The 13,011-nt window shown below is 33.1% G+C and overlaps 2 protein-coding genes across 2 annotated transcripts; one reads left to right on the plus strand and one right to left on the minus strand.

Annotated features, from left to right (window-relative positions):
* Positions 1-965: 965 nt before the first annotated feature.
* LOTGIDRAFT_238959 (hypothetical protein) lies at positions 966-4,041 on the plus strand (the record flags this gene model as incomplete). The annotated part of the gene is made up of 5 exons (XM_009052065.1): positions 966-1,086; positions 1,927-2,130; positions 2,368-2,524; positions 3,050-3,174; positions 3,522-4,041. 5 exons carry the CDS (start codon positions 966-968, stop codon positions 3,638-3,640), a joined length of 726 nt encoding a protein of 241 aa, XP_009050313.1. The 3' UTR covers positions 3,641-4,041.
* Positions 4,042-4,424: 383 nt separating this feature from the next.
* LOTGIDRAFT_174035 (hypothetical protein) lies at positions 4,425-11,187 on the minus strand (the record flags this gene model as incomplete). The annotated part of the gene is made up of 7 exons (XM_009052066.1): positions 4,425-4,933; positions 5,511-5,747; positions 6,268-6,504; positions 6,756-7,001; positions 8,541-8,705; positions 10,314-10,520; positions 11,076-11,187. The coding sequence occupies 7 exons, from the start codon at positions 11,185-11,187 to the stop codon at positions 4,425-4,427; spliced, it is 1,713 nt and encodes a 570-aa protein (XP_009050314.1).
* Positions 11,188-13,011: the final 1,824 nt, after the last annotated feature.

Below are 13,011 nucleotides of genomic sequence, written 5' to 3' on the forward strand. Positions count from 1 at the left end.
TGTCATGAAACTACTAGTGATTATTGCTAAATGTGAATATGGTGAATATGTGTTATCCACTAATTGAAAGATGTAGACATGTGCAACATCCTGGACTCTAATCTACATGCAACATCGCTGATGTATAGCGACACTGAAATTGTACGATCATCAGAATTACATCCGTCTTCTTCCTCCTAAATTTCGTTTCGTAAAATGTAACCAAATGTGATTATTCGACCTCGGTATAACTCCGAATAAAGTGCTATAGTCTTCAATAATTTGTAAAAAAATAAATAACATACAGTAATTTGTTGGCATGATTGGATTGAGGATTTTGAAAAGATACTAGACACCGGTGCATGTTTACACAACATATGCGTCAAAAGTAAGTGCACCTGGAGGAAGAAGTCACGGAAAATGTTTAGTCAAACTCTTTGTAAATAAAATTTGTGAAGGTATATAAATGTATCCTTAATAAAATAACCCATTTAGTAATCATCCAGAAATATTATTCCCGATCCATCCTATGATCCTGTTAATTTTATATGTCAGAATAAGCGCTCAGTCGCTCAGAACATAGATGAGAGCTTGCAGGCAAGGTAATATACGCCCACGGACAGTTTTGTTTTGGAATTTAAATATTTGGCAGTACAGTAACAATCAGCAGTATGAAATATTCAACCTTCAGTCATACAATTCTTGTGAACTTTTGAAGAATCGTGCTAGAGAGTTTACGAGCTAACAATTGAAAGCATTTTCAAGAACAAGGGCAATTACTCATACTCAATATTTTTCGATTTTTCTGATTTTCAATAGGATTAATCCTATAAAACGATAAAAAACACTCACACCAAGTTTCGTCAAAATCTGTCAAGAATTGTTCCTTCTAGGATGTTTACAGGTTAAAAATTATACGCGTTTTCAAGAACAAGGGCAATAACTCATACTAAATATTTTTCATTTTTAATAAGGTTCGTCCTTGTATGGAAGCCGACTGTGGCCATATCTACACTCGACTTCACGCCCACGAGAAAGCAAGGAAACTAGATTTCTCGCCCACGAGAAAGCGAGAAAAAAGGCGAGAAAAGAGGCGAAAAGGCGAGGGTAAAACAAGACATGGAAAAAGGCGAGAAAGCGACGAAAAATGTCCTCGTCTTCTCGCCTTTTTCCTCGCCTTTTTTTACCCTCGCTTTCTCGACTCTTTCCTCGCTTTGACGTCTCTCGATTTCTCGTTGGCGCAGCCTGTAAAGAATTTCAGGAACAAGGGCAATAACTCATACTAGATATTTTCGATTCTTCTGATATTCAATAGGGTTCATTATAACACTCACAACAAATTTTTTCTTGTAAACAGCGTCAGTGTCTCCATTTACCTAGTCGGGTCCAGTTGACAAAGAATTATGGACTAACGTGTCAAAAGTAAAATTGGATCTTAACAGACTAATCCATTTTAAATATATTCTTACCTATTCCCCTCTCCCAAATTGCAGGAACATCTACGAACTGTCTCAGGACCTTCCTGCTCTCTGAAATGACTAATTCTGGTCTGGCATAGTTTGATTCGTCATATAAGGGAGACAACCAACATAAATCTTTCTAAATCTCATTTAAACAATATTAAATTACATTAGGAGGCGAGCTTGAATGCATTAACTGGCCATGGCGTCATTTATATCTCACCTTGAGATGGACACGGAACAATTCTGTCAGAGACCTGCCACTGACTGAGAATCCAACTGCCCTGAAATAGAGCTCAAATCAAGCGCGTTAGAGAAGGATTGGCGTACCATTTATGGTACAATTATGCAAATGTTTTACAGTAATTATGTTGGTACTTAATTTGACCACTTCAATTAAATGTTGCTTTAAGATTATTATGAAGACAAACCCAGTAGTTGAAAACCATAAAATTTATTCAGTTGCAATTATGGATGTATATTTCAGTATTTGCTGTAATGCCAATTGATATTGAGTGCTCAGTAAGCAATGGTTTAGTACCTAACATGACATCATGTAGAGATTTTATTTTGTGTATAAACGGTAAAATGGTACGTCGGATACCTTGTGCTAATGGTTTGTTGTTTGATACCACTATAGGCATGTGTAATTATGAACATGTAGTATCTTGCGGAGAAAGACCAATGCAAGGTATGAAAAATTCATTTATTTGTATTTCACTAAAATAAAAATATATTATAACATGAAATAGCACCTTAGTACTAAAACTATACAATATTAGAATAAGGTGTAAATTGACCACTTTTACTATAGACATCAAATAATCGACATATTTAGCCAATATCATATTTATATTTTTAATTTTAACAAAATATATTTTTGTCAAATTTTGGCTTTACTTTATTATAGCATTAAATGTTGTTACAGGGTTCCAGAAGTGTTATGTAGTCAAAGTGAATGTTACAATTATTGTCGAAAATTCGATAACAGAGCCTAAATTTACATTAAAAACTAGTGTATATGCACAGCGACAACCATTGTATTATTTTTTGTTGATGGCTGCGGGAAAGGACAGCAGATTTTCGTAAGTTCTGATAGAAATTGATCCATTTGTTTAATAGACCTAGAAGTCTGCAAAAGTTGCCTTTCGTATCAACATATTACTTGATTGATTCAAGTGGGTGTAGTAACAGCCATTCCAATCTTGGACTTGGACTATTGTCACAATTCCTTTTCAAGCTTCTTTGGGATTACATGACACTCTGACGAGAAGGCCATTAATTCATAGATACTGATTTAAAACCCTTGTTTTAATTCCTTTTACAAGACGGTATAAATGAAAGTAGACCAAACTTTCGTTCCGTTTTTTTTCCATTACTTTTATTTTTAATATAGCCACTTCATTTAGGGTCTAACGACAGCCCTCTTGCACAGTTGTCGTCTTAACATTTGACCTAACTCGATGATGTCTGCTTTAACCAATGGAATTTTTACCCTCTCCATCGCTTGCATTTTGTGTCGGAGTAGAAATATAATCTGGATTTCTTGACCTGATAATAAATAAACTTTCCAAAATTATGACTTTTTACCTTTTCGGCCAAATATTTAGGTTTAACACGACAAAAATAGACGATTATGGCGAGTTTGTTCTATCGTTCAATGGTTTGGTTGGTAGTGAAAAGATATTTACAGTATGGATACCATCTGATAGACGAGATACTGGAATAAAACAAGGTACAACATAGTAATGTTTAGAATAGCATTAACGGATTGATGTGACCTATATTACGGATCATAGTGTAAAGTATACAAAAATATAATTTCATCAGACCAAAAATGGACTATTTAATGGTTCAAGAATGTGTCATGGAATATGCTTGTATATCGCCCTTATCATACATAATGTGGTTTCCTAAAAATCATTTTGAGCAAGTTAGATTCTCACAAGGGAAACAAAATTGACACACCACATAGCCGAATGACATGAGATGATACGGAAACGACCGCATACCTTACTCACTAGACCCACATCCGTCAATATTTTTTTTACTGCAAAACTAATTATTTTTGTTATATTGCAGGTATTCACGAGTTTTATCCCGAGGATAAGGAAGTTATAACTTATAAATATTACTCATTCTCTGATGGCCTTAATGATGAAAACTTTCCATACCCTAATGTAGATAATATAGTGAAATGATTTAATGGAAATGTGTATATTTTATCATAGGAACATAACAATAGGTGTGCAATCCTATGTGTAGCATAATACTAAATCAATTCACAACATTATTAAAGAATCAAAACTACTGTAAAACAGAGTCAATCATGTGTCTTATTCAGCGAGTCAATATTTGTCATTAAAAATAACAAGTAAAATGCAATTATGAATTAATATTCTGTTATTTACAATCAGTCTCTGTTACATCGAAATCAATGATCTAAAACTACTCCATTATCAACATTTATTTGATGGTTTGATTCCATGTAGCTTATTTTGGAAATTTCGGTGGTCACCGAATATAATTGTAATCAATTCCCTACAAAGCATACATGCACAATTTCATTGAATGAAAGTAATTAAAAACAATCTGAAGCTATTATATGCGCTATTTCTATTACGTATGTGTCTCTATTCGGATTAAGGCAACATGACGAAGTGGACGTAGTTGATGGTAATCTGTTTAGGCTTAAAAATGATGTTGAATTTTGGTTAATTTGAACACTACACATAAATAAGGTTTTCATTCTTTCGTACACTGCTGAGACAGGCCATTTGCAAGCAATGATTTCCTGTCAAAAGAAATGAGTACACTTAGAACCAAAGCCTAGATGCAGGTACAAGATCACTGTCTTTCTATGATCACAATACAAAATCCCGGTGAACTATGGGATTGTACTTGTTACATTACGTTATTAAATATATTTTACTTCTTTGCTTTTATTAACAAGCCATAACGGATGTTTTTCCAATGAAACCCTCATTAAGGATGTTGATTTTTTCTACAGTTTTTAATAAGACCCGAAAAACTGTTAACCAAATATATAATATCCGGCGATATAACGAGTAAAATGAAAATTGAGAAAATCGCCACTGCGCCAGATCCTATGTATAACACAGAAGGTCTTTCATCATTTATGCTTATCTTACGGCGCATCACTCTTGTTAAATTACTTTTCTCTATACTAAGAGATACGACGATATCTTCAATTCGCTTATCTAATGTAACATCATCGAGTATTTGGCTCTCTACACATAGACAATTACAAAGTTCGTCTGGCAGGTCCACTGGCAAATCTGTTAAGTTAGGTAGCTTTATTTTCGTTAGATTAGAAACAGATTGTAGTATAATATTGCTCCCATTAACAAAAACCCTCTCGGTAAAGTTGAAAGAGACTGTTTGAGAAAGCACTCCTTTCAAGTTGGCTTCTTTACTGAAATTCAGAGTGAATGGTAATTCTGTTGTTGGCGAATGAGTTGTTGTATCTGTATCTATAATGAAATGGGATGAAATAAAAACCAAACACTGCAACAATTTGGCCAATCTAAGCGACAGGTTTCAAGTACACCTGTAAATAGCTTAATCGAAAGAAAGTCATTATGAAATTACCGTACCGAAGTGGCGATACAGTCTTGGCCATATGACAGATATAATTGTTTCTAGGTTCAAAAAGCGGGTTACGGCAAAGCACAGTAACAATAAGAATCCGTATAAGTTACACTATTCCGTTAATCAACATCTCGTCCGAAGTATGACAAAATGGAGAGTAAAAGGATTATAGTATTTGACTCCTCCAAAGAGAAGTGCTATCATTTGCATGATCAGCTTCGCACGAAACAACATCTTATACTTTGAAGTTTGGAAATTGACTGTAAAGTCACCAAACTTGATCAAAAACCATAACTTCAAGGTTTCGAAGTTTTTTTTTAAAGCAAATAATTAATCATGAAAAACACTGTTGACGTATACGTTCTTCAAACTATAATCTACTGGAAATGTATACACATTTAAGATAAGCACAACACAACAATTTCTATTTATAAAACAAGATAAAATTACTCAACTTACCGCAATTATCAACATGATAATGTGTCAAAATACGATCACTCTCTCCGTAGCAAAACATACTGTTAACACCATCTAAACATCGTGTTTGAAGTGAGTATGTATTAACATTCATTTCAAACCGCTCAATAAAGGCATTGTTTGTGTCATACGTATTACGGTTCCAGTAACAGTATGGATGGTAAAGTGAATGGGCCAGCATACTCGGTTTACTCACTTGAATAGTGTTGATGGTTTTTGCTGAAATGATTAAAAATGTTCACATCAATTATATCACATTTTGCAATTTTTTTTATATTTCATACTGAATTTGAAGCCAAATTGTTAAATTACAGCAAATCGTTTTGTTAATAAAATCGTCTACACGTAATTCTTTATATTGATCTTAAACTAATATTCTCGTCTATTATGACCAATTATACCGATTTGTATTTACCCTTTCACTGGCTACAAATATATAAAAAATAAGCAAAATAAGTTTAAAAAGGGAAGTGGGACTTAAAATAACGACTTCTACAGAATTATTAACCACGATATTTTGTTTGGATAAATCCGATTGGTCAATAACTAAATCCTCGACCAAACAAAAAATGCGATGACGAAATATCGGCGTTCAATGCTTGATGCAGCCTTTCAAAATGTGACATTACCAAATTGGGACACAAATTAAAAAAAATGTCTACCTTTTAATTTTCTTTTGAAATTTGTGTAAGTAAGGGATAGAAAGAAGGATGAAAAATTTCATAATGTATTAACTTACCACAGTGAATCATACTACAAGCACTAAAAGATTGTCCAGAAACATTTGTAAAACACCATGGACTAGAAAAACTATCACCATAATTTCTACAGCGCCTTGTGTTGAAATTTTTTTTATATTCTTGAACTTTATTCGTGTCTTCAATATCGCTCCAATATACACACGATTGTTTACTCGGTGTTTGTGTTTGCATCCCTCCATAATCTGTACCATCGGGAGACAACGAACAAAATAAACCTGTAAAGATGCATTTTGTCAATACATTCAAAAGTCCAAATCACCAATCTTATTAAATCAAATGCAGATGTTTTGGTTTTTCCACACTCGATATTTACCCATGACCCATAACAAATTGAGAGCTTGCAAAATGTAATCAATAATTTGATTGGCTGAATATGTAGAGCAAATTTTAGACATCATATAATACTCTACGGCGTACAGATATCGTCGGATGTTCTATATGAAAGCTATATGAAAGAGTTACTTACTGCACTTTTGAACCATGCAATTTTCTCTATCTGTGTAATTTTTCACAAAACACCATGGAACTGACGCTGAATTATCAGGATTTCGGCAATAATTTTCAGCATCTTTGACCGAATCATCGGGCAAGTTTTCCATATTAAAATTTAGATTGGTTGGAATTTGATCCCATCTTTCACAACTCGTATCATTCCAGGTAAAGTTCATCTTCCCTTGATAATTACTTGGATGACTTCGGTAACACTCGTGATCTGGGATATATAATATTAGACCACGTAATTTCAATAGACTTCAAAGAATAATTTTAAAAAGCTGCTCTAGACTACCATAATTAATTGCTGAAGCATTATTTCATGTTCAACAAATGTAAACTTTGAAAACAACATTGTACTGGTATTACCGTCTCGTCAGTAATTATGGCATATGACCAGATATTGTATTATTTAGAAGCTAACTATCCCTTTTATATTTTCGACCATTCAGCTTTTGCTTTGCTTCTTTTCAGATAACATGATATGGTAAAGGCGTCTTGTTTGGATGTTTTTAAAAAAATCAAAAGAATTGAGTTAAAGTTTCTATATATAACAATACGGCAACAATAAAGTTTCTGAATGCAAACTAAAGAAAACGAACACAAAAGAATGCAAATATAGATCTTACAAAAACTTAGTTCATAAGACATTGCTTCAATTTGTCATTTAAATAGAACAGTAAACCATGTGCTATAAGCTTTGCGAGTAGATTTCTTGACAATCACGAAGAGAAAGATAATACCATTGTCGTGTCAAACTGTGGCTCATTGCAGGTAAAGGTCGTTTTCATTGGTTTATAAGCTTGAAGGAATTAGGACGTAAACTCTATTTTATTTTCATTAATTAGAGAAGTAGATTTATGTTTTACTGAAAATATCGGTATACCATTCGTATCTTTATAAAATCCATTTACATACAGTTCACATAAGTTGACAGATTTATTTGAAGTAGAGTTACGATAAAATACAACGGTATTGGCCTCCGTATTATCCCCAAAATCACATATAATACTTTCTTCGACAGACTCGTTACATAACATTCAGATAGATCTCCATTACTTTTAATGACTTTGACTCCTGTTCCCTCTGTGACGTAATCTTTAATTGAAAAAATAAGAATAAATAAATATAAATTAGGAAATTACATACAGTTGTGATTAGACAAAGAATACCTTGATTTAAGTTTGTGATTTTATTACAATTTTAGTATTTCCAGTCCGCCTAATTACGTTTCAAAAGAAAGATGCGAATGGAATTGCCATGGAAAAGAAATGGTGAGAGTTAATAGCAAGATTATAGCTTCGGCTTTTAGATTGATGATTACAGCCTGGGGACTTAAAACTGTCCTATTTTCATTTTTAAAAGCATCGTGTGTTGATAAATTAAGTTGTATCAGCTGGTAAATAAAATATTTAGGCAAGGAAGTTCGAAAATGCATTGTGGTCGCAATATGAAGATTGATATAACATGCGTTTAAAGGAATTAGAAAACAACATTTGAATCACTTTTCATGTCTTACTCAGAGTTTCAGACCGACCTATTTCCAGCCTAAATCTCTACTGAGGTTGGACTTGTTATCATGACTACATTTTGAGACAAGTTCAGAAAATTTGTTTAGAGAATTGTGCTTATGGGCATGGAAAGCTTAATAATAATAATCACTATCAGCAGCACTGTAGCAAATCTACGAATGTTTTGTGTACTGCTCAGGACCGAATAGAATAGGTGAGAAAAAACCAGTATTATTTTTTATACCAACCTAACAACATAATTGTTACAGATAAAACTATAAATGTTCTATTTTTTGCATCTGCACCCATTATTTCCATATTCCCCGATTCCAATTTCTGGCATGTGTCCATAGACTGATCAAAAGCGTAACTGTTTTGGACGTCATAAGCTTGCATCGGTATCAAATCATCCCCTAAATTACACAGAAGAAAACTCTTAAATTGTTACAAAAATGTTCCAAATTCATCAAAGAGTGCGTAGGGCGATCGATTGTTTTGTATGTTGTCAGCACCTGTTTAATAAATTCCAATCATTATGCATAATTTGGATATTAAACATCGTCTTCGAAATTGCTATAAAGCGGACAGATTTAAGATTATGAATAAAGGGATTGTAAAGTGGTTTTCTAAAAATCGTATATCGGGGACACTAAAAGCGCATCAATTTGCAACATTCCTATTTTCAATCAGACGTCTGTGGTTCCTGCATCGCATCACGGGTACGGGTTTTGACATTGTCTTATTAACCCGTATTAAACTAAGAACGCTACAGGTTGGTTTCTGGGCGTGGAAATGAGATATGTGATATTTAAATCTGATCAATCAGATCGGCAAAACGGAAATTAGGTTATGTAAACAAAACACAACATTGCTTTGCCACCGCCCATTTGAACAGATAAGAACACATTCTTTCCAAATAAAAATATTCCAATGTAAGGTTTGATCTTCTCTCTACTCAATTCTGTACTGTCCATATATATCAAAACATTTAATGACAAGCTGCTTTCGTTTTGTTTACGTTCGTTAACAAAGCGCTATAACGAGTGATTCGTTTTGAATGGCTGAGAATTTACAAGCAAGACAGTAGGACCAATTCTGATTAGACAATTCTTATCTATGAGTACGTAATTTCTCTCATCTGTATTACCACGAGGAAGGATGACGAATGGGGGCGTGGGTTGAACATGATGTGGTTCTTGCAATTCCACTTAAACTAAGAGTTTAATGACGTCACTAATCGCGAGGTTTTTATACATGATATGGCATAATTATTGCGATTAGTGACGTCATCAATCGCTTAGTATAAGAAGAATTGCAAGAACCACAGACGTCTGATTGAAACTGGAATGAGGCAAATTGGTGCTATCAGTGTTTCCGATACAAATGAAAAAATTTAGAAAACCTCTTTCGCCTTAATCATTATCATGCATTGGATGTGGCCGAGGCGTGCAGCTTATTTAGCTCCGCATTTTAAGCTAGCTTTAAAGACAGTTCTGAGTAATATTATTCTTACGCTGGGCACAATCAATATTATTTCCAGACCACTTCTTTCCAAAGCATTTGACAAATTCCCAATTTTCTAACCAATAAAAACTAGCAACACATCTGTATTTGATGACGGTGTCGCTCCTCAATTCAATTTCTGCTCCATATCTAAATTTGGGTTGTCCATAGCAGCCCTCTGGAAATAAAACAATGTGAAACCTGGCAATATTTCTAAATTTTTGTCATCGATGTATGAGTCGACAAACTTAGGTAGGCATTTGTAAATTACAAAAAGGATTCGTGTACACTACATATAGAGTTTAAGATTTGATGGCAGCTCTATATCATATTGTTAAAAAGGAATATATTACTATTGTAGAATACAGGATGTTTTCTTGGATTTCCTTTCTGTTTTTTATTATAATCAGCCAGATAATTGATCAGAACAATAAATGTAATATTTGCATTTTAAGAGCAAAGAGTTATATAAGAAATGATTTTACCATTTCTCAAATTCCCAACAGTCTTGAACTCACAAACTGTTATAAACCCCGTAACACCGGGTTCTAATACCATGCCGACATTTATCACAAAACCATAATATGTAGGTGATGAACACTCAATAAATATCGTTTCATTGTCATTCAAATCCTCAAATATACCACCACAGGTACCAATAATATGGGTTGTGTTTGATTGGTCTTGTGACGATACCAGCCTAATAATAACAGGACCTCGAGCCCCTGAAAAAATGTACATGTACAGTGAAAGGATACATGATACCACTTTTCATAATGAAAAAATTACTCATTTATGAGTTTCGTTTTGCGGTTCGAATCGTTAGTACTTTGAGTTTTTTTTATTCTATACAAACTACATTATGACGCCGTTATCGCTTAAATTGGTTTCTGAGGCAAACGGATTGGATTGTATTTACAGGTAAAGCTGACGTTTGATAATATGCTGTAAGCGTCTTGAAAACTTATTTTTGAATACCTTAACCACATGTACATACATTATTAGATAACATACCAGTAAAAGCCCCAAAAGTAACGGAAATGGATTGCAAATCCACAGTCTCATACATAGTAAAGTTGATATTTGGTTGTGATGACACATCTGATTTTCTGCAGGTGTCTGTCCTGTTGTCGTAAAATATACTAGCCCAGTCTTCAAGGTCCGTTCCAAACATTAACATTTGAAACAAATTACCAGGTTCTGTTAAAAACAATTCCCCTAATGAATTTCAGCAAGTACATTAGAAAAAATGTAAAATGTGAAACTTTATGCTTTTGTACCTGATTGAATCTTTGAATCACATACTGCTGTTAACGTTATACTTCTATTGAACTGACAAGTATAGTTTACAATAGATCCTGATACGATCAACTCAGGTATCACTGTTAACATACTGGTTATATTTGGGGGTGGACCACAGGAATCTGAAAGAGAAGGTTAGCATTTATAACATACTCTATCCATAGACCCAATATGTCTACACACTCTGTGAATATTTTTTATTAAACAATTGTACATATACATGTATGTGCTAAAAACATCATTGTGAAAAGGGGATGCGATCACGCTTTCACCTCAATTATCCAATTGATAAAGTAAATAGTGAACGCATATTTACCATTGGTGTTTTGAAACACAACAGTGAGTTATATGATATTATCTGATGAGTTCAAAATCACGCGAATTCGAGAATGCTTGATAATCAATACAGACAATTGGTAACTACATCATGACATCTTGTTGAAGATATATTCAGTTTGTAATCTATACAAAAGGATCTCGCCAATATTTACAGTAACAATCCAACCGTTACATAATATTTAATAATTGATTACCAATGAAAATAAAAGAGATTAGAAAATGATTGTAATAGTTATAATGATTGTGTAATACAAAATATCAAAATCAAATCAATGTTCCAGTATTCACTGGATTAAAGTTATGTATGGTCATTGTTCGGTATATCAATATGAGCAATGTTCAGAAAAATCAATAAATATCACCAATGTTCAGTCAAATCAACATTCAGTTTGATCAATATCATCAATGTTCAGACAAATCAATAATCAGTTTGATCGATATCACCAATGTTCAGACAAATCAATAATTAGTTTGATCAATATCACCAATGTTCAGACAAATCAACAATTAGCTTTATAACTATCACCAATGTTCAGACAAATCAACATTCAGCTTGATCAATATCACAAATGTTCAGACAATCAAAGAATATCACCAATGTTCAGACAAATCAATAATCAGTTTGATCAATATCACCAATGTTCAGACAAATCAACATTCAGCTTGATCAATATCACAAATGTTCAGATAAATCAACATTCAGCTTGATCAATATCACAAATGTTCAGATAAATCAATAAATATCACCAATGTTCCGACAAATCAATAATCAGTTTGATCAATATCACCAATGTTCAGACAAATCAATAATCAGTTTGATCAATATCACCAATGTTCAGACAAATCAACATTCAGCTTGATCAATATCACAAATGTTCAGACAAATCAAAAAATATCACCAATGTTCCGACAAATCAATAATCAGTTTGATCAATATCACCAATGTTCCGACAAATCAATAATCAGTTTGATCAATATCACCAATGTTAAGACAAATCAATAATCAGTTTGATCAATATCACCAATGTTCAGACAAATCAACATTCAGACAAATCAAAAAATATCACCAATGTTCAGACAAATCAAAAAATATCACCAATGTTCAGACAAATCAATAATCAGTTTGATCAATATCACCAATGTTTAGACAAATCAATAATCAGTTTGATCAATATCACCAATGTTAAGACAAATCAACAATTAGCTTTATCAATATCACCAATGTTCAGACAAATCAATATTCAGTATGATCAATATCACCAAGGTTCAGATAAATCAATATTCAGTTTGATCAATATCACCAATGTTCAGACAAATCAATATTCAGTTTGATCAATGTAACGTTGTTGTCTTGTATGTTAAGTTGGTGAGTCAGAAAAGACTAGAGAGTTTTTACAACGTTATTTATTAGAGAAAGACATACTGAGAACTTCCTTTTTACAGCGCGCATGCGAGGTACATTAAAGGGAGATAACAAGTAAATACAGTTAAACAGATATCGTTACATCCCCGTTTTCACATAAAAGAAATAAACTTTTAACCTTAAAGACTAAAGACAAAATATAATATTAATAA

This window comes from Lottia gigantea, assembly GCF_000327385.1.
Source record: "Lottia gigantea unplaced genomic scaffold LOTGIsca_179, whole genome shotgun sequence".
Classification (NCBI taxonomy): Eukaryota; Metazoa; Mollusca; class Gastropoda; family Lottiidae; genus Lottia; species Lottia gigantea.